Below are 26,049 nucleotides of genomic sequence, written 5' to 3' on the forward strand. Positions count from 1 at the left end.
TCTTTGCATGAAATGTTCCCTTGATATCTCTAATTTTCTTGAAGAGATCTTTAGTCTTTCCCATTCTATTGTCTTCCTCTATTTCTTTGCGTTGATCACTGAGGAAGTCTTTCTTATCTCTCCTTGCTATTCTCTGGAACTCTGCATTCAAATGGGTATATCTTTCCTTTTTCCCTTTGCTTTTCTCTTCCCTTCTTTTCACAGCTATTTGTAAGTCCTCCTCAGCCAGCCATTTTGCTTTTTTGCATTTCTTTTCCATGGGGATTGTCTTGATCCCTGTCTCCTGTACAATGTCACGAACCGGCCTTGGAGTACAGAATGAAGCAGGGCAAAGGCTAATAGAGTTTTGTCAAGAGAACGCACTGGTCATAGCAAACACCCTCTTCCAACAACACAAGAGAAGACTCTACACATGGACATCACCAGATAGTCAACACCAAAATCAGATTGATTATATTCTTTGCAGCCAAAGATGGAGAAGCTCTATACAGTCAGCAAAAACAAGACCGGGAGCTGACTGTGGCTCAGATCATGAACTCCTTATTGCCAAATTCAGACTGAAATTGAAGAAAGTGGAGAAAACCACTAGACCATTCAGGTATGACCTAAATCAAACCCCTCATGACTATACAGTGGAAGTGAGAAATAGATTTAAGGGACTAGATCTGATAGAGTGCCTGATAGTAGGGTTCAGTTCAGTTCAGTTCAGTCGCTCAGTCGTGTCCCCATGAATTACAGCACGCCAGGCCTCCCTGTCCATCACCAACTCCCAATAGTAGGGTTGGGGTCATTCAATTAACTGGAGAGAGAAAGCAAACCTCGTAAAATGATAACATTTAAAGACACTGAGTGAAGGATATGTAAAAAATTCATTGCATCCTTTGCAACTTATCTATAAGCCCAAAATGAGTTTAAAATAAAAACTCAAATTAAAAAAAGGAGCGGGGGGACCCAAACTTGGTTTGTTTGATACGAATGCCTGAGCATTCCTTGGGAGTCCAGGGTTGGAGTACCAGCTCCCAGGAATGCAGAGATGACCTCTGGTCAGTCACAGGCCCTCTCATACCTACAACCACTCCCTTTTGAACATAGGCAGCATGAGTGTTAATACCCCGAGCTGTGAGAATCCTTTGAAAAGTGTACAGAATCACATACATGCCAGGAACGTCATGGTAGTGATGCTTTCTACAGAAAACATGCTCTCCCTCATTAAAAAAAAGTTTATTTATTTTCCATTGAATCCCTCAATTTTTAAAAAATGTTAACCCATTTTATTTTGGCTGTACGGGCTCTTTGTTGCAGCATGTGGGCTTCTCTGGTTGTGGTGATGGGATGGGTTCAGTAGTTGCGCATGGGCTTACCTGTCCCATGGCATGTGGGATCTTAGTTCCATGACCAGGGATAGAACCCACATCCCCAGCATTGAAAGGCAGATTCGCAACCACTGGACCACCAGGGAAGTCCTCCTTCCCTCACTTTCACTTTGGGAGGATTTGTATTTTCACAAATGAGATTTGCTTGAAGCTATGGGTGCCCATGGGGAGGCAGAACAAGACACTGGCTTTCAACCCTAGCTGTACAATTTAGTGGCATCTGACTTTAAGCCTGCAACTTTTCTATGCCTCAGTTTCTTCATCTGTTAAATGGAGATTAAGATTATACCTCATAGCATTATTGTAAAGCTTGTGTGAGTGCATGCTCAGTTGCCTTGTTGTATCCAACTCCTTGCGATCCTATGTATGGTAGCCCACCAGGCCCCTCTGTCCATGGGATTTTCCAGGCAAGAATACTGGAGTGGGTTGTCATTTCCTTTTCCAGAGAATCTTCCCAACCCAGGGATCGAACCTGCTTTTCTTATGTCTCCTGCTTTGGCAAGGGAGTTCTTTATCACTAGTGCCACCTGGGAAGCAGCGATATATTTTTCCAAATCTCTCCCTCAGAGCTATAAGGAACATCTAGTGGGTTATGGTAGCCTCCTCCAGGGGCTCTTCCTGACTCAGGGATCAAATCTGTGCCTCCTACATTGCAGGCAGATTCTTTACCCACTGACCCACCTGGGAAGCCCCAACTCAGTCGTGTGCGATTCTTTGTGACCCCATGGACGGCAGCACTCCAGGCTTCCCTGTCCTTTACTATCTCCCGGAGTTTGCTCAGACTCATGTCCATTCAGTCAGTAATGCCATCCAACCGTCTCATCCTCTGTCACCTCCTTCTCCTCCTGCTCTCAATCTTGCACAGCATCAGAGTCTTTTTCAATAAGTCAGTTCTTTGCATCAGGTGGCCAAAGTATTGGAGCTTCAGCTTCAGCATCAGTCCTTCCAATGAATATTCAGGGTTGATTTTCTCTAGGATTGACTGGTTTGATCTCCTTGCTCCTGACAAAGTGTGATTCACCGGAGAAGGGAATGACAAACCGCTTCAGTATTCTTGCCTCAAGAACCCTATGAACAGTATGAAAAGGCAAAAAATGGAATATTACTCAGACTTAAAAAGGAAAGAGATTCTGACGCATGCTACAAGGAGCAAGAATCCTGAGGAAACCATGCTAAGTGAAATAAGCCAGTCACAGAAAGACTTATTCTATATAAAATCATCTATATAATGTATCTAAAGTAGTCAGAGTCATAGAGACAGAAAGTAAAATGGTATTAGCTGGGGTCTGGGAGTAGGGAGGGATGAGGAAGTGTTTAATGGGTATACAGTTTCAGTTTGACAAGATAAAAACATTCTTGGGATCTGTTGAACAATCATTTGAATATGCTTAACACGACTAATTTGTACGCTTATAAATGGTTAAGATGATAAAGTTTCTGTTATGCTTTTTTACCATAATAAAAATAAATAAAAATGAATTACCTAGAAATCCTTCCAGCTTTAGAGCAATAGCTCGACAGTGGCCACCAGGGGGAGCGATGCTCCCATTTCATTTCACAGTCCTCTCTGCCCTTTCCACTCAGTGGAGACAGCTGACAGTTCCTAGCGGATACAGGGGAAATGCCCTAGGATCCTGGAGAAAGTTTGAGCACCTCTATCCTCCCCGCCTTCGCCAGATGGACCAGCCCTGCAGAAGCCCCAGGGCTGCACGGCACCCCCATCACATGCCGGCCCACAGCGGACTCAGCCCCGCGGTTTCTCTGGGTCTCTTCCCTCTTTGCTGGAGACACCGTCGGTCCTGAATAGAGTGTGTCCACCTTGCCTGGCTGCCCGCCAGTCTTCAGATTGCCCAGGGGCTGGAGAAGACCGAAAGGTGCAAGGACTCACCTGCCCCCAGGTTACCCAAAGATAAGGGGACACGGCAATGAAAATGGGTCAGAGACCTCCTATTCCAGGTGCAGAGACTTCGCGGTCAACCAGCCCTGGGGTTTGCCCACTCACCTGCTCACTATGTACGTCATAACCTCCTGGGGGTCTGAGTCTCTTCATTTGTAAAATCTATGTTAATACCGAGGAGGATGGGAAGAAGTTTAATAAAAATCCCTGAGGCTTAGAAAAGCACTCAACCAATGGGCTAATTACCACTCTATGCCCCGTATCTGATGCTGGCCTGATCTCCCATCGCCGGGGTGTTTTCTACTGCACGGCACCCACTCTCGACTTTGCGCTTATTACTTAAGGACCCTTTCGTGAAGAAACCCGCACCATGATCCTCTGGACCAGACAGGGTCAGCGATTTAACCAGGCAGGATTCACTGGGTTGCAATGAATAGAAACCCAGTGAAACTACCTCAAGGAAATGGAAGTGTCTCACGGAATCCAAGGGAAAAAAAAAAATTGAACAGCAAAGTGCTGAGAAGAGCAGACCCAGGATCTGGGCTCTTTGGGGACCCTGGACCGTCCTCTCCCCAAAGCCTGCTTTATTCCTCTCCTCCACACAGGACGTGTGTCCCACGCCCTCCCACCAGCCCATGGACTCTGCTGCCACTCCTAGAGCATGCCAGGCACACTCCCACCTCAGGACCTTTGCACCTCTTTGTCCTCTGCCTAGGACATCCTCCCGTGGCTCTCTCCTACGGTTCACTACCTCCCTGCTTCTAGTCTTGGCTCAGGGGTCACCCCAGTGGCACCTCCCTTGTCCAACTGTTTGAAAATTGCAGCCCATCTCCCACCCCCAGCAAGCTTCAGCCCCTCCCTTGCTTTCTTGCTTTTTTTCTTTAACCTAAGTTCACAAAAAATAAAGAAAGGGGTAATTATAATCCTTCATTTATAGCCCACTCTCATCAGCATTTAATTAATTTTTTTATTTTAATTATTTATTTGGCTGCACCAGGTCTTACTTAGCATGTGGAATCTAGTTCCCTGACCATGGATTGAACCCCAGGTCCCCTGAGTTGGGAGCACAGAGTCTTTTAACTGCTGGGCCACCAGGGAAGTCCCAGTGTTTCATTACTAAATTTAATGATGTAAAACCCCGAATCCAAACAAAAGCTACAGTCTTGACAATAACCTACATCTAACCAGATGGTTCCCACCCCACCTTAATCCCCTCACCATAGTCTTCATCCTGAATCAGTTATTCTTCCCTTGTTTCCTTCTTATAGTTTATTATTGCATATGTGTGTATATATTTTTAGTTGTTTTCAACTCGATAGAAAGGATTTCATGTTTATGTAACAGGACATTTCTCGTGGGATATTTGAGCTCAGATATTCATCCGCATTGTGAAGTTTTATGACTGTAGTTCCTATGTTTTGACTACCAAGTAGTACTTCGCAGAGGGAATTTATTCATCTGCTGTCCCATAGATGGGCACGTGGGCGTGTCCCAGTTTTGGCCACTGTGGACGGCGCCCCTGTGAATATCCTTCCATGTCATTCCTGGTATAGACACGCAAGCATTTCTTCACGGTTTACACTCCGGTGTAGAATTGCTGGGTCATGGGATACAGACATGCTTGGCTTTGGGAGAGAACGCCAGAGTAAATTCTACATTGTGAATTGGTTGCAGCGATTCACATCCCCGCCAGACGTGTTAAGAAGGCTTTCTTTTTCTCTGCAGAGCTCACACTTTCTGATATACCATGTATTTTACCTATATCTTTTTTTACCCTCTATCTCTGCCCTCCACCCCACTGGAAGGTCAGCACCAGGAGGGCAGAGATTTTTTAACTCTGTGGTTCACTATTACATTCCCAGTGCCTGGATCAGTGTGTGGCACACAGTAGATGCCCAACAAACATCTTCTGGTTGGATGAAAAAGTCGATGGCCCCAAACGAGAGCCGAGAGCTCCTACGACGTATTATCAGCCCAATTACATGGGGATGGGCTCATTTCACCCTCTATCTCACTCCAATCCAGGAAAGGACCACTGGCTAAGAACTACTGCTGCCGGGACCCCCAGACCAATTAAGTCAGAGTTCCTGAGGGTGGGGCTTGGGACATAGATAGTTTTTAAGCACCCCACCCCCACCCCTGGAGATTCTCCCTTGCAAACAGAGTGAGACCCAGAGCTCAAAGGGAAGCCATTCATCTCACCCAGAGATGCTCAGGCCCCATGCAAGTTCCACTGGACCTGAATTTCTGGGTGAGACTCAGGAATCTGCAACCTCATGATCTGGACACTGGCCATCAGAGCAGGCCCCACCCAGGCCGTGGTGCCTGTGGGTGCTCCTCGCCCACCAGGGCCAGCTGTGATGTTACGGTTCTGGCATTTTTCTAATTCCACCTCCAGTTCTCAGCAGGTAGTGAATGGCCTTTTATTACTTCCCACCCTACTCTCATCCTGCAGCCCTGAGGTAGTCTCCTGTTTTCAGTAGAATGCTCAGAGTTCCAGGGGCTCTGTTTCAGTCCCCAAGACATCCAAAGAGTCTTTCTTGCTGTTTCTTGTTTCCCACTTAAACTTTCCCCCTTACTGCTGAGGGAAAGGTCACAGCTGGTCCACGGACCAGGATGTAGGGAGCCGGACAGAAGAATTCAGAAGGGCCTTAACTCACTCGGCTCCTCAAGGTGGAGGGCAGGGCTGACATCTGCCTCCCAGGACTCATGCCCCAATTGTACATGACCTTGGTATGGTCTTCAGGGTCACCCATCTTGTTCTACGTCCCACAGAACAATTCCCACACCTTCACTTCCCGCTCCAGGGGACTTAGCCCAGCACTGGGCACCCAGTAGTTGCTCAATAAAGTCTGGTTACTTTCAGGCTCTTTCATACACAACTTGAATTGCATTAAATTCCCTTTCCTGGTGGTCCTGTAGTTAAGAATCCACTTGGCGATCAATATAGGGTGCTAAGTCACTTCAGTTGTATCCAACTCTTTGTGACCCTATGGACTGTAGCCTGCCAGGCTCATCTGTCCATGGGATTCTCCAGGCAAGAATACTGGAGTGGGTTGCCATGCCCTCCTTCACGGGGTCTTCCTGATCCAGGGATCGAACCCGTGTCTTACATCTCCTGCACTGGCACGCAGGTTCTTCACGACTAGAGTGATGGGTTCAATCCCTGATCCGGGAATATCCCGTATGCCGCCGGGCAACTAAGCCTGTGTGACACAACTACTGAGCCCGCACCCTGGAGCTGGCAACTACCGAAGCCCAAGCACCCTAGAGCTCCCACGAGAGAAGCCACCGCCACGAGAAGCCCGAGCAGCACAACAAACAGTAGCCCCCACTTGCCACAACTAGAGAAAGACCCAGCACAGCAAGGAAGACCCAAAAAGAAGTAAAAAAAAACAAAACAAAACAAAAACACTCCCTTCAGTAACTTCTGTGGCTCTCAGGATAAAAACCCCAAACCCACGCTAGGCCCTGCATGGGGACCTTGCTCACCTCGATCTGCACCAGGCTCTCCCCTGATCCATTCTCAGTGGTCACTCCAGCTTCCTCTCTCTGCTGCTTTAATACACCAAACTCTTTCTCACCTCTGGGCCTTTGCACATCCCTGTTCCTCCCACTGGGTTATCCACATTACCACTGTGAATCCTTTGGGAAGTAGCTGAAATGTCACGTCCTCTGAGAAGCCCTCCCTGATTCCCTTGACCTTGTTGGACCCCTGTCAGAGGCCCTCATGATATCCTGAACTTTTTCATAGCTCTTGCGAAGTTTTGTAATCATACTTAAAGTGATTCTTTGATTCACAGCTCACACTGCCACTAGACTCTGAGAAACAGAAGAGCCAGAACCATGTTGTTTGGGTTACCTCCTGTGTCTCCCTGCATAGCCTAGTGGCTCGCTTAAGGGCTGGGCTCAGTGTATTTTGGATACATAAATGAGTGGATAGATGGATGGAGGGATGGCAGGTAGAGAAAGGGAGGGCACTATCCAGCACATAAATGACTAGATGAATGGATGGATGGGGAGATGGATGGATAGATATGATAGATATGAGAACAAAAAACAAGTCACTCCTTTCTGCCATCTTTCCATGCTGCTGTAATAGTGCACATGAATGTCCTTAAGAACGCTGATAATGCTGAGAAGAAAGACAAACTCCAAGTTCATTTAGGCCATGCTCTGAAGTCATCATCTGGCTTTTAGTTGTTGTTTGTTTGTGGTGGAAGACTTTCCTTGAAAGGTTTACATGATTTCTATTGTGATGATGAAGCAAGGCTACCTCGGCGAACTGGAAATCATTGATTATCACAGAGCAAGAACATCATTGGGAAATTCACACACAGGTTAAGTAAGTGTGATTAGCCTTGAATTTGACGTATCACTTAGAGATCTAGAAAAGTAGAATCATCTTTCATCTCATTGCACCGATGACCTCAGCTAGTATCATGGCTGCAAGGAAGCGAGACAGAAACACGCAGAAGAGAAACTCCTGGGGTTTTCTGTGAGGAGTTTCTTCCTACACACAATGCATTTTAAAAAGAGCTCGTGATGGACTGCATTAGTTCTGTTGGCTCCTCCACTGGTGTCTGAGCCATCTCTCCAGTGGATTGTGAGCTCCATGAAGGTCAGATTCTTTTCCCCTCTTTGCAATTTCTTTCTCCCAGAATGGCGGGGGAGCTGGGCTCTGTACTTCCAGCTGCTCCACAGCCCAGTTGAGAGGGCCCTCTGTGAGGGCCATGCTGCCCTCAGCTGGATGCTGAACAAACACCATGGCAGCACTGGTGGTGTAGGAGGTGCAAAAGCATTTTGGATTCAGATCCCAGCTCTGCCACTCACTCCCTGGGGGAACTTGGACAAGCCGCTTTGAGTGCCAGGAGATTTCTTTTTCCCATCTGTAAAATGAAGACAATATCACCTACCTTGTAGGACAATCGTGAAGGGGAGTGAGCATTACATAAGCACCTTGGCACATAATAGGCACTCAATAAACAACAATGCTTATGTAATAAACACCAGCCATACCACACGAGGGTGAATAAGACGCAGCCCCTTATCTCAAGGATGTCTCACTCTAGCAGGGGCAGATTCCACTGAAGTGGCTTGTTGCGATAAAGGGTGTCCTGTCGCGGTATATGCGATGTAACGCAGATGATGGGATGAGTTCAGGGAAGGCTTCTCGGAGGAGGTGACCTTTAGTCAGACATTAAATAGCATTATACAGTCTGGAGTCTTGAGTTCTTCTTTCCAACTTGCTGCTAAATTTCCAGGTGACCTTGAACCAGCTTCTTCTCCACTCTGAAGTCCCCAGACCCCCTTCTGTAACATAAGGTTGTTCAGCATCAGCTCCAAATCTTTTGGGTCACAGCCTCCCTTGAGAAGAATCTACAGAAAGCCAGAGCCCTTCTAGAAAAAAAAAAAAAAGCACAGACATGTAAGTCTGTAATGGGAGGACAGGAGAGCCATCAGTGGGCCCTAGGCTCAAACTCCAGAGCTCAGCCATCCCGTTGGCATGGTAGCACCTCAGAGCTGGCCCTGCCCTCAAACACAGCCTGTCTTTAGTCTGTGGAGGCACAAGCAAACAGAATCATTATCCAATCTGGAAAAGCCCCTCAAGCACTGGACAGCAGGAGATAGCAGGGCCCTGGGGAACTGGCGGGGGTGGGGTGGGGGGGTAGGTCACTCCGGCTGGCTGGGGAACCAGAGTTCCATTCTGGGAAAGCTCCCTTGAGCCGTCTGTCCTTGACCTTGCCTAGTTTATCACCATCTGCCCTGGAGAGGAAGAGGAGCGTGGGCTGCTCTGGGCAGGCTCCCAAACAGGCCGCTGACCCCCGTCTGCCACCCAGGCTGGAGTTCCCGGACGCATCCTTCATCTTTCCTAATCTAAACACCCACAGGCCCCAAGTGGTCCATCTCCACCCCCCCCCCTTCCCCCACCGCCCAGATGATGTGTTCTCAGTTGCATCCAGCTTGCTGGACAAGGGAGAGCTGGCCCTCCCATTAACACTTGAGCTGCTGCCACCACCTGCCTCCCTGTCCATCCAGCCTGCCCTTGCCTAGCATTTATTGAGCACCTGTTGTTGGCAGGCATCCCTGAATGAGACGACAGAGGGCTTACCCTTACCTTCCTTCTAGGTCTATGCCTCCTGGCTTAGGTCCTCCCGCTCTCCTGGAGGCAAGATGTTCTTGCTACCCTCACTTACCTGGAGCGGGTTAGTTGTCTTGGGGAAAGCTGGCTCTGGGCTAGCTAATTGGGTACTGGGAGGAGAATCAGTTCTGAGTGGTGTCCGAGCATTGCTGTAAGCTGCTGTGTGATCCTGGGCTTATTTCTTACCCTCTCTGGGCCCATATGTACACTTCAGATTTCATGATTCCCTCTGCCAGCCCCTCCTCACTCCCCTCCCCCAGAAGAGTGGAAGGAGAAAAGAAGCCTACCCTAGAACACTTTAAGATCTTTCTTTAAACAACCTCTGGATCCTAATCCATTCGTTCGAGCATTTATTGAGCATCTATTGTGTACCAGGCCCTGGACTGGACAACTGGAACGTAAAAATGATTCAGATTCAAGCAGGTGACCAAATGAACACCCCACTCCATGGCCTGAATCCTGCTGGGGTCAGGAGGCGCCGAGGGGTCCCAGGTGGGCCTAGCCCATGGTATGGGGCGCCCGGGGACGCGCGTGTCAGCGCCGGCGGTGCTTAGGGCCGCGATCTGTCTCCTCCCCTTCCTCCTTCTCCGCCCCCTCCCCCTTCCCTCCCCTGAGCGCGGCGACTGCCGCCTCCCACCCGCGGGATCCCGGCGTCCGGCCGCCGGCTCACGCGTCGGTCGGTCGGCTGGGTAGTCTGTCCGCGCGCGGAGAGCCCAGCGCCCCGCCGCGCGGCCCGGGAGGGAAGGGCGCGGAGGCGGGACCGCGGCTCCCTCCCACTCCGGGGGGAGCCCAGGAGGCGGCGGTGCTGAAGCGTGAGCCGGAGAAGGAGGCAGAACCGGGGAGAGGCGGTGAGAGCGCGGGGTGCCCAGGGACCCCACCCCCGGCTCCTTCGGGAGGCCCGCGCGCGCTTTGGGGAGGTCTGGCCTGGGGACGGAGGGTTGTTACCCGCAGAGCGGGAGGCATAGACAATCCAGCTCCTGACTTCGCCTGCTCGGTGACGCGACCCCTGAGGGGCCCTGGGCCGCGCCTGCAGCGCCGCGCATCCTGGCACCTCCCGGCGCATCCCGCATCCTTCGGCCGAGAGCCGGCCCGGGGGGAGGGAAGCGCTCAGGTTGCTGAGGAGGGGGCGCCGCAGGCGAGGGGTCTTGGAAAATCGCGCCCCCAGCCCCAGCCCTCCCTTGAGGCCTGCCCCAAGGGAGCGCGACCGGGAGACCCCCTTTAGCCCCCCTCGCTGCCCGCCCCCATCGGTCCCCCATTGTTCTCAGCCCATCGCTCTCCCGGGAAGGGGGGAGGGGGTGCCGCGCTCCGGCCTTAAAGGGCCCTCTCCCTCCCCTTCTTGTCTCCTGGCAGGTGGCGAGCGCGAGTGGGGTGGGGCGTGCCCACGGGCCCCCGCCCCCCTCGTCCCCCAGCCCAGCTCAGGAGCCGCAGCCCGGAGCAGGGGGCCGGGAGCAGCCGCCGCACCCCTCCCCCGTGCGTTCTTCCAGCCACCCGGGCTTTCCAGGACCTGGGGGGGGGGCGGTGACAACGGGGACAGGGACGCCCCCTTCAGCGGGAGCCGTCGGGGGGCGGCGGGGGGCGGGCCTGAGACAAGGCCAGCAGCCCCCCTGGAGCCAGGCGCAGGGTCTGCGAGCGCAGAGGCCCGGCCGGGGCGCTGCAGAGAAGGCAGGCTGGGGCCGGGCCTCCTCCGGGGGTGACAGGCCCTGCCGCGGCCAGAAGGAACGGGGGACCAGCAGGAAAGAGCCCGGACCTAGAGTAGAGGCGGCTGCCTCACCCCTCGTCTGAGCCTGGAGGGAACCCAGGGATTGAGAGCACCGTTTTCCCCTTCCTAAGAAAGACACTTGCCGGAACACACCTAACCTGAGACAGCTCTGAGGGGAAGGGCTCTTGGAGCCTGGAACATTCCCCCCCCAGCCCCCAACACTCCTTTAACTGAGGCCTGCGGGCCTGAGAGGGGCCAGGAGGACACAAAGGAGGCCGGACAGTCCTTGCTGTCCTCCCTGGGGCGAGAGGAAGCTCCCCTCCACCCCTGCCGGCTCCCAGGCCCAGGAGGAGCTGCGTGGGGAAGAAGGGGGTCCTGGCCCCTCGGGCGGCAGCGGCCATGTCACGGCCAGGCCAGGGAGTGATGATGCCAGTGAACGGGCTGGGTTTCCCACCACAGAACGTGGCCCGGGTGGTGGTGTGGGAGTGGCTGAATGAACACAGCCGCTGGCGGCCCTACACGGCCACCGTGTGCCACCACATTGAGAACGTGCTCAAGGAGGATGCCAGGGGCTCTGTGGTCCTGGGACAAGTGGACGCCCAGCTGGTGCCCTACATCATCGACCTTCAGTCCATGCACCAGTTTCGCCAGGACACAGGTGAGCGGACTCGCGCCCCTACCCTCCCCACCGCCACCATCACCAGCATCCCTGAGGAGGGAACCCAGAACTGGGGAAGGCCCACCTGCTGCTCCTACCCCCTCCCCCTAAACGGGTCAGTCTAGCCTAGTCCAGTTGAAGAACTGGGTTCCAATCCAGCCTCTTATGTAGGACTGCAGATGAGTTATATCGCTTCTGTGAGCCTCAGGTTCCCCCATCTGCAAAATGGATGGGTCAGTGTCTCTAACAGCTGTGTGAGGATTAAATAAAACTATGCTCACTGAGCCCAGAGCCTAGAAGATCATTGGCGTTCAATCATCAGAATGAAAGGGCTTTTCCTGCACTTCCTTAATTGATAATTTTTCAGCCACTACAGCCAGTGTTACTATCATGTTCGTAGTAGTCCTGGTAGCCGTCCCATTTTACAGATGAAGAAACTGAGTCTCACAGAAGCTGAGCCATTTAAACTCAGGGCTGAGATCTAGAGCCGAAACTCTTAACCAGAATCTCACATTGGCTCTGAGAGCTGGTGTTGTTGGAGTGATGTAGTGGTGGTTGCAATGATGGGGGCAGTTGAGGGGGATTGGTGGTGTTGATGGTGGAAGGGTGGTAATGATGGAGGAAATAGTGTTGGTGGCGATGTCAGCAGTCATATTGATTGTGGAATTGGTGGTGGTGGTGATGGTTGTGTTGGTGGTAGTCTTGGGAGCGGTGTGACGGGGTGGTCATGGTGGAGAGAATGAGGCTGATGGCAGTCTTGGTGTCGTGTGATAGGTGATGATGGTGATAAAAATGAGGATGTGGTTAAAAACAGCATTTCTGTTCGCCAACACTGTGGAGACCTGCCTGAGTCATTGTTGCCTGGTGGTCTGTATGAAAAGCTCGGTGGGCAGTGAGGGATGGCAAGGTCCTGCCTCTTAGAAGCTGCCAAGAATCCTTGACATGATCACCCCCAGGAATCCGCTGATGGAGGTTTGAGGAAGTTACAATGACTCCCTAGATGATAGAACTGCATGTAACAGCCTTGGGGATAATGGAACACGTTCCATCTCTCTAGAGCTATACTGTCCAATATGGTAGCCACTAAACCCTTGTGGCTATTGAAATTTATGTTAATTTAAATTAAGTCAAATTTAAAATTTAGTTCCTCGCTCCCACTAGCCACATCCACATGCTCTGGCCACAGATGTCTCGTGGCGACTATTCTAGACAGCTTAGGTCCAGAGCACTGCCATCATCGCAGAGAGTTCTAGCGGCTAGCTCCACTCTAGAACATCGCTTGGTGCCTGCTGGGTGGTCCCCACGTGTGGAAGCGGTGAATTCACGACAGATGGTTTGTTGTGACTTTTCCGTACCTCTGTGTCCCCAAACTCTGGGAACTGGCAGCGGTCACTGGTGGTACCATTTGTTCATTCATGCCGTCATCAACTTACCGGTCTCCTGTGTGTCAGATCCCCGAGCTGAGCACTAGAATACTGTAAGGAGCAAGACCGCCAGGGTCAGGGAAATCCAAAGGCTAGGACTCAGAGCTTTCACTGCCATGTCCTGGATTCAATTCCTGCAAGCTGCGTGGCACACCAAAAAGAAAGACAGCTGGTGTCCTTAGTAGAGGTCTATCTGTGGAGGACCTATGCAGGAGATCGCTGTGTAGTCAGTGAGCAAGGGAACATATTAACCACACAGATAATCGGTTGCAGGTCTCAGAACATGGAATAAACTTGGTCGAGTAGTGGCCACAGAAGGCTCATCTGAGGAAGTCAGGTTTGACTAGAAATTTAAAGAATGTTTGAGGGAGACAGCTTCCCAACAGAGGGAACAGCTAGTGCAAAGGCCCTGTGGCAGGAAGGAGCAGAGTACGTTCAAACCCACTGCGTTTGGAGTGCAGTGGATGAAGGGAGGTGGTATGAGATAAGGTTGGCCTGGGGGAGAATGAATACATGTGTATGTATGGCTAAGTCCCTTTGCTGAAACCATCACAGTGTTGTTAATTGGTTATATCCCAATACAAAATAAAAACCTTTTTTTTAAAAAAAAAAGTTGAAGTGTGAGCAGGGGCTGGGCATACAGCCCTGGATAGCCGTGAAAGGGGCTCTGGATTTTATCCTGAGGGTAGAAGAGCTCACCACTGAATTCTCGTGCCAATCCTTCCAGAGAGGCAGAGTCCCTGATGAAGAATTGCTGGGCATCCCCTGCCCCATTCTCTCTGGCTTATTCTGGAACCATCTCTGGTGGAGGGCAGGGATCTGACAAAGTGTTCTGTAGGTTCAGAGCTAGTGCTGGGTGTGGGGAGAGTTTTCCAGGGCCTGACAGGTGGTCCTCAGAAGCAGGAATTGCCCCATTTGAAGCTGCCAAGTTGGCCAGTTTGTCTGCGATCCCCTCACCTCTTTTCTGGTCTCCTTTTCTCTTCCCACACCCTCACTTGGGCTCCCAGCTCCCCAAACTCCCTCCATTCCCCCTTTCAAGGGGCCCCTTACTCTCAATGGCATTCCTTTTATGGATCAGCCTTGCTGGATCCCCCAGCAGTTCAGCGTCAGTCATGTTCCCACTGCCCCCTCCAGGAGCTGCTCACTCCACACCTGCCTCCTATTTGCTGGAAAAGAGAAAAAAAAAAACAAACCACTCAGCCCTCCACAGGCTCCTGGGAGCCTGCCAAGAACCCCCAGTGAGGGAGGAAAGCCTGGAAACCTCTGGGGCCAGCAGGAGACCTAGGATGCCCGGATAACTGCTAGAGGGAAGGGCAAGATGTCTCCCACCAGGAGTGTTGTAGTGTGCTCGCCCACTTCTCCTAGGAGCAATGCAAAATCAAGGGAGGCCATCTGGTCCTCACCCTTCATGATTCAGGGAAGAGCCTCGAGCAGCCGTTGTCACCTCCCCAGACCTCAGTTCCCACATCCATGAGATGGGCAAGAGTATCACTTTGCCAGCATGGTTGTTGAGTTGGTGGAGAGAATCACACACCTTATTTTATCCCACAGACCTTAACTAACTGATTACCCACCATGGATCCAGCATGTACTGAACACTACAGATGCCTGAGAGATGAGCAGGAGATCCTAAGTCTTGAAGATTGTCACACACACACACACAAAACAATATAAAGTTGTGAAACCCAAAGCCCGCATGTATGTATTGAAATGAATACAGCCTCTCTTTAGATTTTTCTCTTTTTAATATCTATTTTTATTTATTTACTTGGCTGCTCTTTGTCACAGCACACAGCATCTTTGATCTTCGTTGTTGAGTCATGCAGGGTCTTTTCTTTATGGCATGTGACATCTAGTTCCCTGACCAGGGATTGAGCCAGGGCCCTCTGCATTGGGAACACAGATACTTAGCTGCTAAACCACCAGGGAAGTCCCCTAGATTTTCTAATTGTAAGATTCTTGACAAATTCATTGCAGCAGAACTTTACATTTTTGTGGGAGGTAGCAGCATGCCCCAGTGACCCTGACATTGGCACCACAGATTCTCTGATAAGGTCAGATGGAAATAGGTTAGCCTCTGTGGATCCTGCAGTCTCCATCGTAACTGCTGCTATAGCCTGACTCTGCCGCTGTAGTTTGAAAGCAGCCAGACAGTATGCAAATGAATGAATGGGTCTGTGTCTTAATAAAACTAGTTGCAGCTACTGGAATTTGAATTTCATATCATTTTCACGGGTCATGACATATTCTTCTCCTTTCTCTCCCCGCTCCGACCCCCATCCACCAACCATTTGAAAATTTTAAGAACCGCTCAGCTCATATGCTGTGCAAAAGCAGGCAGCCAGTGGATTGGACCAGTGGGCTACAGTTCACCTACTCCTAATATATTCTTAGCCTGCCCATGGAGTAGGACAGTGCAGATACCACGGCACGTTCGGTGTGGCCTGTGTGAAATACTCACCTCCTGGCGTGTGCTGAGGTGTACATGTGTGTGCATACACACAGCGCTGCCCCGCCTGTACGTCATTGATACCCAAATGCCCTGTCTATAAGCCTGTTGTGCTGCCAGCGGAAAGAAAGCCCAGGTGTCAAGCTTGGACCACAGGGGAAGGGCCAGCCCTGGTCCCATGGGAGCTGCTGTTTGTTCAGCCGGTGCCCCGTCACCTCTCCCCTGCTGGACTGTTTTCATCACTCTCCATGGGGGGTGAGTTTCCCTTTGAAGCCCCACAGGTCTGGAACCCACGTGGCAGGGATGCTGTGACCCTGGTGTTCCTTTCACAGGCACGTCTGCTGCGATGTGGGTGATAATGGGCCAGCATGGCACTGGCCTCCCATAGCTTTCCTGGTCTTCCTTTGTCTTGAGCCGACCCAACCAGGGTTTCACAAATGGGAAAACCAAGGCAGAAGGGTTGGCCCAGGTGGGCAGAGCAGCTGGTGGTGGAGCTGGGTCCAGGAGCCAGAGGGGTTCTCGGAGGAAGGTGTTGGCTCCCACCAGCAGTGGGGGAAAGATGTGGGATCTGCCTCCTGTCCCCCGTGAGAGGTCACGTGCTGAGAGCCACTTCCCCGCTGCTGTGGAGGCAGGCCGCCGCCACTGAGGGCTTCACCCAGGCCCTGGATCCTCCTCTTGGTCCCCGCTTGGGGCAGAGATCTGAGCTAACCACTCCCCAGGCCATTTCCAGATTTCTCTCTGAGCTCACGTGGCTGGGAGTAGGGGCAGGGGGAGAGATGAACTGATGGGTGACACCCATTCTTGTCTCCCTCTGCTTCTGGGGGCACTCCTGGCCGCTTTCTGCCCATTCTGTAGATGGGACAGCTGAGGCTGGGGGAGGCCAGTCTGGGGACCATCCACAACTGCTGTCCCCACAGCTCAGAGCACAGCTGTGCCTGGCACTCCCAAGCTGTCAGGCTGGAGTGACAGGTGGCGCCTGGTTTCAGCATCTCCCAAGCCAACATCAATCCCTTCTCTGGGTAGCTGGCGCTCTACTCAGCCTGGGAGCCCTGATGGAACATCTGTCTGAAGAGACACTGAGGCTGTCGGAGATCAGGTAGGGCCACCCAGAGAGAGGAGCAGCCGTCACCAGGGAAAGCACCACCAGAATTTAGACCCCTAGGCAAGTCGTTGTATCCTCCGAGAGAGAGGCCCAGAGAGGGTGCGTGACCTGCCCAAGGTCACACAGTCAATCACTCCTCTGGACCTGGGTTTCTCACACAGGTTTCAAGGATGGAGACTAAGGTTACATTCAACAAGCCTGCCAAGAGAGTCACCTTCCCCGCTCCCTTGAGCGCTCTGCTGGGGCTTGTTGCCAGATTCTGTACCAAAGTAGGAACAGCCTTGTGCAATCCCAGAGGCCTCCAGAGCCCAGCTCCCTGGTTACAGAACCCCTTGGGACCTTCTCCCAGACAACCCGGAGGGCCCCCAGGGGGCTGGGCCTGACACCAGGGGCAGGAGGGATGATATGTGTTTGGACTGGGAGGGGGTCTGTCCCCTGGCGGCTGCTGCTCCAGCTGATTCATACAAGGGTGTCTCCCTCTACCACCTGTTGCACTGCCTGCATCTCCACCCTGACAGATCCATCCTTTTGCCTCCGGCTGCTTGTCTGGCTCCTGGAGTCTCTCTGGTACCATACATTCATCATCACTTTTATTTGATAATCACTGGTGCCTACTCAGTACCAGGCCCTGGACCGGTTCCCTGGAACTCAGAAAGATGGACAAGACCCCTGCCAAACGGGTTTCAGAGTCTAGTCAAGGCAAAGGCAAGTACATATCATGGGAATGGCAGCCAAACTCTCAGATTTGGATATAGATCTGGATTCCAGCTTGGCCCTTTGCTGGTTATGTGACCATGGGATAGCCCCTTAACCTCTCTGAGCCTCAGATTCTTATTCTGCAAAATGGGAATAAGAATAGTCCCTACCTGAGAGGATTATTATCGTGAGGATTGAATGAGATAATGTAGGTAAAATCACAGGGAATATTAATTTGCACATAGTACTCATGTTCAAGTAGGAAAAAGATTTAAATACCTCATAGGAGAGGTGCATGTTGCCTGACCAGATGATATGGACAGTGTGAGCCAGGGGCCTCTGAGCAGGAGGACTTCCTGGAGGAGGAGTTCTCCAAGAGTCTGTATGGTTTGAAGAACACTTCTGGCTGGAGGCAACCCAGGCAGGCCTGAGTGGAAGAGGGAGACAGTGACAGAAGCCAGGAGAGGTAGGGAGGGGAAGGGAGGCCTCTTGAGTCCCACCAGGCATGACTGGGCTGCCAGCTGTCACCCTTTAGCAGCCAGGCCCCAGAGGACCCAGAGCCACACTGCAAGACCAGCCTCATTAATCACAGGCCCTCAGAGGCCAGAGGTGAAGCCGGCTGGGCAGGGGCTGATGCAGGCCTTTCCAACAGTCCAGCTGGGCTCCCTTCTCCCAGCCAGCAGGCATCAGCCCACTTTATACATAGCCAAGGTGAGGCTCAGAGGGTGGAGAGCCACCCACCCAAGCTAGGAAGACGTGGATCAGAGATTCAGATCCGGGTGGCCTGCAGCGCCCACCCTGCGCCAGGCCTGATTGCCCCAGCACCTTGGACAGCGCCACCCATGGCTGGACCACTCCTGTGGGGAGTGGGGGTGAGAGATGCTGGGTCACGTCCTTCTCGTAGCATCTTCTCTCCCCTCTCATGTACCCTGCCCCTGCTGCTCCTCTCTCTGTCCTTTCCTGCTCTCTCCCAACCTCCCCCAACCCTGCAGCCTCATCAGTCCAAGGGAGCTGTAGAGCCTGACCTAGAGATGAGGGAGGTGGTGGAAGCTGTGATGGGGAAGTGTGGGGGCTGGAACAGGAGAGGTGATAGGGAAGGTGATGAGAGCCATGGGGGCGGGGAGGGGACAGGGAGGTGATGGGGCTATGATTGGAGCTATTAATGGTAGGGTGGGGTGGGGTGGGAAGGGTGTGATAAAGGGGACTGTGATGGGGAGGGTCATAGCAGCGGTCAGGGAGGAAGGGCAATAGGAGAGAGTGCCGTGGGGATGTGATGGAGGGTGGTGAAGAAGGTGAAAAGGAGTGAAGGGGGAGGCATAAGGGTTCTAAAGAGGGGGTGATGGAAGACGTGATGGGATGATAATAAGGAGGGGCTAGGATGGGGAGGTGATGACTGGTCACACGGGAGCTGCCCATCCAGGCTGTGGGCAGTGGGATTTTTAGCTCCCTCCCCAGGGTATGGAGGGTGCCTGGGGCCCTCTGAGGCTCCCCGACCCCCATATCTGTGTCTCCCTGGGCCTCCCTCTCACACCTACATCACACCCAGCAGTAGCCACTCCAGGACAACCTCCAGGTCCCAAGACAGTCGTCACACCCCCCCTCAATGAACCCACTCAGGCTCCCAGTCAGTGCAGGTATCCTACCAACCCCCAGCTACCCTTGACTGATACCAACTGAAAGCATGGGGCCTCCAATCTGGAAGTGGCTGCCTCGGGGAGCCTTGTTGGTGAGGTCCAGGCTCTAAATTCCCTTCTTTGCAGCTCTCTGGTAATTGTGGGGATTGGGTAAGGATGGGAAGGGGTGCTGACTTGTGACTTGGAGTAAACCACACTATCTGCATGAGTCTCGGTGTCCCCCTCCTTAATATGGGCCCAACAGCAGTCCCCATCTCATAAGATTTTGATCAGTGTTAGTTTGTTCATTCAGCAGGAACTTAGCGAGCACCTACCATGGGCCAGACACTGTCCCAGGCACTAAGGAGGCAGCAGTGAGCAGGATACATACAAATCGCTGCCCTCAGAGCCCTTCTGCTTTGGTAGGAGTGATGGGCCTGGTACAGGAGGCTAGACACTGAGGAGGTCGGGATGTGGGGGTGTCCTTGATTTGGGGGCCCCAGGAGCAGCCAGGCTGGAGGCTGAGTCTCCCCCGGGTCCTGTGTAGCTGCATCCTGGCTCTGCCACTCTGGCCAAGTGCCTTTTCCTGGGCTCCTCCCGTTATCCCTCTGGAGTTGCTCCAGGCTGCCGCTTCCACCTGCCCGGACGGTAGTGGCAGGCGGGTGATGGGCTATGGGAGGGAGTCTGGCACGGGGCCCTAGAGCTGAATGCCCTGAAATGCAGAACAAAGGAGGAGGCAATCAAAGGAGGCGGCGCTGGCGGCCAGGACAGTCCTGCCAGCAGCCTCAGCGTAGCCACCTCTTCTGCTGATGACAAGCTGAGCCCCACTGCCACAGAGCCTTTGTCACTTCTCCCGCCGACTGACTGCAAGCAGAGCACACCGGGGGACGCATAGGGTTCACCCGAAATGGCACCGATATGGAGCCCTCCCCAGGTTCCTCTCTTCTAGGGAACAAAGGTTCATTTATGCCAAGGTGTTAGTCACCTGGGAAAACACGAGTCCAGGAGCCAGGGGTCAAGATCTACCTCTACGTTGTAGGTGATTTGAACCAAGTCCCTTTCTCTTTTGGGGGCCCAATTTCCCCATCTAGAAAACAGGCTGAAAATTCAGATGCTTCCAGGGCTGGGGCAGCCAACAGAAGTGTGTGCAGTGGCTGGGAAGGCGACGGTGTTTAACTGTTGTTCTCTAGTGCCTGGTACACAGTAGGTGCTCAATAAGTACTTGAAACATGAATAGGGTGACTGTGACTCAGCTTCTGCTAACCGTTGCTAAGAAAGCCAATCTTTGTCACTGCCTCTTTGGATATTTGGGGATTTTTTTGAAATCCAGACTTGAGTGAGTCCACCTCATTTCTTTAAAAAAAAAAAACTTTCTTTATTTGGCTGCACTGGGTCTTGGTTGTGGCATGTGGGATCTCTTAGCTGTGGCATTTGCACTCCCAGCCACGGCAGGTAGGATCCAGTTCCCTGATCAGGGATCAAGCCCAGGCCCCTGTATTGGGAGAGTGGAGTCTTGGCCACTGGACCACCAGAGAAGTCCCCACCCCAATTTTTAAATGCCTGGCCATTATACTTAGAAGATGTAAATAGTGTGGTGACCAAACAAAGTCACAGTCGCCCTCCACTTTGCAGTCTCCAGCCTAGTCATCTTTCGTACGCAGGTGGGTTCACGTGTGTGCAGTCACTCATGCATTCATGTAGCTAGCATTTTCCAAGTGCCCACCTCCCTGTGCTCCTGGTGTTGAAGGATGTTAGGGTGGCTGAAAATCACCCAGCCTTTGAGAGGCTTCTGGACTGGAGAAAACTAACGCCTCAACAGCTAGAGCTGCTCTCTGTGCCTTAACGGCGGTTCTGCAGGTGCAAGGTGCGGTGTGAGTCCCGAGGAGGCAGCGATTCTCCCTGAGGATGGCAGAGATTTTAAGAGGACAGTGGTCGAGCTGAAGCCTGACAAGTATGCAGGAACCCAGAGAGGGACATAGGCTGGTGTGGGTGGAAGGACATTCCAGACAGAGGTAACAGCACAGGCAGATACACAGAGACAGAGCCGTGTATGTTGCGTTCAGGGAATAACTAGAAGTTTGGTGCTATTAGGCTGTGCGGCTGTGTAGACAGCTGGGCTTCGAAGATGAGCTAACGCACTGAGACTGATTCACTCTGAAGGGCACTAGGGAGCTACTGATGGGTGTGGATCAGGAGCAATGTGGTCAGACTCGAGTTTGTGAAAGATCTTCTGGCCGCCTTGGGCGAGAGTATGCCTTACAGGGTATGAAGGGTGCAGATTGGGACACAGGACAGAGGCTGCTGCAGTCGGCCAACTCATGGTGACTCGGACCAGTGTGGTGGTGATGGAAGTGGGGAGCAGTACAAATCTGGCTGGGCTGAATCCCAGCTAATAGCTTACGCGTGTTATTTGGGGTAAAGCACTTCACCTCTCTGGCATTTGTGCAAGGCAATGATAATAGTGGTACCTGTTCTGTAGAGTGTTATGTGGATTAAGCATTAACATGTAAAACACTTAGCACAGTACCTGGCACATAGTAGGTCTTCTGTGAGTGTTTACCATAAGGATGAGGAGGAAGATGCTCAATTTCACAGATGAGAAAGTAGAGGCTTGGAAGGGTCAGGGCAGTGGCCCAACAGCACTGAGCACTCCAGGAGATAGAAGACTGTCTGCTCCTTCTCTTTCCTGCCCCCTCATTTCCCCCTCTCAGCTGCTGCTGCTATGCCAGGGGGTCCTGAACCCAAGTGCGTTGGAAGCCATGTGACCGGGAAGCCACACACACAGCTCATAAAGTGGGCACAGCCAGCTTGCAGCTGCCGGCAGCCTCCGGAGGGAGAGCTTTTTCAAACCAATTTAAGGATGGTAGCCTCTCCAAATGCCCCACAGCCCTTCAGCCTCCTCCAGGCAGAGCTGGAGACCCTTTCCCCTCCCCTGCCCACAGAGCTTAGGGAGACTGGGCCAGCTTCAAACGTGCAGAAACCGCTAATGGGCCGCGGCTCAGTTGACAAGTCCCCTGGGAGAGTTTGGAGGGAAACAGAACACGGCGGGATTATTGATCACAGTGTGGGAGGGGGAGTCGCCCCGGGTCCACAGACTGCAGTTCAAATCCGAGCCTGGCCACCATCCCCGGGTGGACCTCCAAATCTTCCCAAGGAGCCTCAGTTCCCCCATCTGCCAAGTGGGGCTAACTACAGTGCACAAAACCTCTCGGGCTCTTTCAAGGGCTGATCGGTACGCATCAGCTCTTAGCACAGTAGCTGGCGTTCAATAAAGCAGGATGGCCCTTGCTGGCGATGTCAGGGAGTTGGCCAGCCACTCAGATAATCAGTCAAGGCATCAGGGAGACGGCTGCTATTCCAGAAGGCCGTATAACAGCTTGGGTCTGAACGTCAGCTGTGTCTCTTACTTGCCGTGTAAACCTCCATGCGTCAGTCTCCTCCCCTGGAACACAGGCCAGTAAGAGTAGGCAGTGAAGGGGACAGCTGGGGTTGAGCAACCCGGGGTGAGTTCCGACCGGATCACTCCCTTGCAGAACCCCTCAGGGGTTCCTAACCCTCTCTGGGCCTCTGTTTCCTCACCTCTAAAATGGGATGGTGAATTTCCTGGTGGTCCAGTGGTTAAGACTTGTAACTTTCATTAGCCCAGGTTCAATCCCTGGTCAGGGAACTAAGATCCTGCAAGCCGTGGGTCTCGGCCAAAACAAACTTTTTTTGTAAATAAATAAAATTAACTGGAGTGGTAATGTCCCTACTTCACAGGGCCATTGTGAGGATTAAATGAGTTATGAGCCTGGCCACAAAAGTGTGTTCTCCGAGCGTGAATGTTACTATGGTGACTTCTGGGTTGGTGGAGGATTCAGTGAACTATCTCATCAGGCCCAGCATCCACTGGGTGTTGAACTGATGCTTAACCCGCTGCCCCTCACCCCCGGTTCCGTCACAGACCTCAGGCGGCCGTGGGACTCCCCCCCCCCACCTGACAGGATGTCCCATGACTGCCTCCCACAGGCCCCCTCTTCCTGTCAGGGTCTGGGTGCCCCTAAACTGAGGTCACTTCCCTCCGGGAAGCCACCCCCAGAGGGAGGGGTTCATTGCTGTGCCTTGGGACTGGCCCAGCCCAGGGAAGAACCCTTTGGAGGCCAGAGGGGCAGACAGGAGGGCTCAGAACCTTCCCCCCAGCTCTCTACAGAGTCAGCTTTTTCTTAAAGCCAAAATCTGGGGGCTGAGACACCCACACAGCCCACCTTCAGGCAGGGGGTCAGATCGGGACCACGTTCTCCAGGCAGAAGCCTCTCACGATGGCGAAACGACTGAGGGCAAACTGAGGCAGTGAGTCCCCGTGCTGGAGCCATCCCAGGCTGGACTGTCCCCCGGCTGAGCTAAACCAGCCTTAGAGCCAGTCTAACCTGGCTTTCCCTTCACTCCATGCGTAAGGCGTCATTCCCCAAGTCTCCCAAGATTTCACTTCTCTGGGATCTCGTCATTGTGTTCTGTAAAACAGGAACAATTCTAGTTCTTCCCTGGAAGGAACCATATGGGGATGAAATGAGTTAGTGCAAGGAAGGTGTTGAACACAGCCTCTGGCACACAGTGGGGACTCGGTCAACATTAGCTTTACTGTTACGGCCGTAGCTGCTGGCTACCCCCACTGCCTCCCCTCTCCGCTCCTCGCTGTCTCTTGGCCTGGCTCTCTGGTTTTCCCTGACTGTCCATGACTGCCTCTGTCTCTAGGCTTCAGGATCCTGTTTCTTTATGTCTCTTTGCCCCGACTCTCCTGTATCTACCTTAGCACGCCCCATTTTGACCTCGGCCCTCGATGTATGTCTCTCCCAGCCTCTCTGTCCCTCTCCCTTGCTTCCTCCCATGTCTCCATCTCTCTTTGGTTGTCTCTGTCCCAGGCACGAACTGGTCACTGGCTGCAGTGACCGCAGCCGCCCCCACACCCCGTCTCCGGGGGCCCAGCTCCTGAAATCCTCCAGCTGACATTTGGCCAAAGCCCCTTTCCTCTCAGTTCAGCTGGAACAAGATTGGAATTTTTCAACCAAACATTCCTGAGAAACGAAGGAGGGGGTGTGGGGGGACGGAGAACAAAAGCAGACACAGAAACCGGCCCAGAAATAGTACGTGCTTGACACAGGTTCGTCACCGCCGTGGGGACACAGACCCTGGTGATCGGCACAGCTGGGTGCCCAGGAGGCTGGAGAAGGGGGAGTGGACCCAGCAGAGCTGGTGGGTGTTAGAAAGACCAGTCATACATCCAGCCCACTAGTCTGAGGCCCTTCTCGTCTCCCAGGCTGAAGAACCTCCAGCTTCTCATCTTAGACCCATTGTTCTGGCTGAAAATCTAGGCCAAGGCCACTGGGGAGGAGAAAGAGTGTTTCCGCGGTTGCTCCCTTGCACATCTCAAGATCGTGGCCCAGGCAGGTCCCCAGGGAACCAGCTGGCGCCCCCCGGCCCTCAGCCTGGTCCAAGGCCAGTGGGAGCTGGGGAGGTAGATGGACGGGCAGGCAGCACTGGGCGCTGCGGGGTGCGGGGCCAGGCAGGGTGAACAGCAGCTGCCCTAATTACTCCAGCTCGCCAGGTTCCGATCTCGTTTGAAAAGGACTCCAGGGACGTAGCCTTTAATAACTACCAGTAAACAGGCAGGAAAATCGATACCTGGTAAATAGAGCCCTGGAGAGAGGGATGCCTGGGCTGGTTGGTCCTGACCTGGCTGGGAGAAGCTCCCGGAGTCCTTTGTTGCAGAGCTGGCCAACGCTGACCTTTGGAGCCCTGTCCCGGGCCTTTCCCGGGACCCCGTGTGCACTTTGGCTCCTGCCCTCCACGTCTGCACTCCCTCTCCATCAAGACCAGCCCCTCCCCTTTCCCACTCCCTCTGAGCCCTGACCTGTGCCAAGTAGGTTGCTTGTTTCAGTTGCAGATGAGTCCTTTGACATGCCTTGTGCTTAGTGCTGGGAACAAAAATATAGATGTGACCAAATCCTTGTCCTCCTGAAAGTCATCAACCAGTGAGAGAGATTAAGAACAAAAACAAATAGCTTATTGACAGTGCAAGGATAGACACACAATAAAAAGCAGCATGCGCTAGCTGTAACAGCAGAATGTAAAAGCACTTCCTGGAGGAGGTAGGCGTGTAGAGGTTTTGTTGGGTGAATAGGAGTTTACCAAGTGACCAAGGGGTGGGAAAGGGTGAATGTGGTAATGTAAATAATAATAATGGCTTCTTAGCTAATATTCATCAAGTACTTACTGTAGCCAAGCTCTCTGCCAAGCACCTATGGTATGCATTATCTTATTTTGTCCCACAGTAATTCCTTGTGGGGTAGGTATTAATACCCCCATTTGACAGATGAGGACACTGAGGCTAAATGTGGAGCCAGAATTTGCACATGGCTTGTGAGACTTCTGAGTTGTTTCTCTTAACCACTTCACTCTGTATCTTCTGCCCCTGATCCCGCCCTACCCAGCTCAAGACCTGGCACACAGAGGTGCTTAAATATGGCAAGTTCCCACCCATTCCCTTCCCTTCCCATCCAGGGGTTATACCTTCCAAGTAACACAGCACCATAACCCTTACCAGGGGGCCCATCAGACCTGAAGATCATCTGGCATGAACCCTCATTTTGTAGATGGGGAAACTGAAGCTCTGAGAGGGGAAGACCAGACCTCAGGAGCAGAGCCAGAGCAGGACCCCGGATCTTCCCTCTAACTAATCCCCTCACAGGCCTGCCCGTTGTCAAGGAAAAAAAATCAATTTTCGAACACTCAATTAAAATGATAAAGCAGACAGGAGAAAGAGTCTGCCCCAGAGGGCGGGGGGGGGGGGTGGGGGGGGTGGGCGGGGGGGGCGGGGAAATTGTCATGTAATTGACTGGATGTTATAGGAGCCTGGGGACCCCATGCCCACCACACCCCTCTCATTTGCCTCGACTTCTCCAGCTCTCTGGACTCTTGGCAAGGGCCAGGGGTCATCCTTAGCCCTTGGGATGCAAACAG

General features: G+C 52.7%; 1 protein-coding gene across 1 annotated transcript in view; it reads left to right on the plus strand.

Moving 5' to 3' along the window:
* Window positions 1-10,036: 10,036 nt before the first annotated feature.
* Window positions 10,037-26,049, plus strand: part of DTX1 (deltex E3 ubiquitin ligase 1) — a 38,959-nt gene continuing 22,946 nt past the window's right edge. The window contains exons 1-2 of the mRNA XM_055404643.2: window positions 10,037-10,260; window positions 10,763-11,769. Coding sequence (XP_055260618.1) covers window positions 11,511-11,769 — 259 coding nt within the window. The 5' untranslated portion in view covers window positions 10,037-10,260; window positions 10,763-11,510. The remainder of the gene's footprint in view (window positions 10,261-10,762; window positions 11,770-26,049) is intronic.

The sequence above is a fragment of the Moschus berezovskii genome, chromosome 19, assembly GCF_049115385.1.
Source record: "Moschus berezovskii isolate FMDL1 chromosome 19, NW_MosBer_1.0, whole genome shotgun sequence".
Lineage (NCBI taxonomy): Eukaryota > Metazoa > Chordata > Mammalia > Artiodactyla > Moschidae > Moschus > Moschus berezovskii.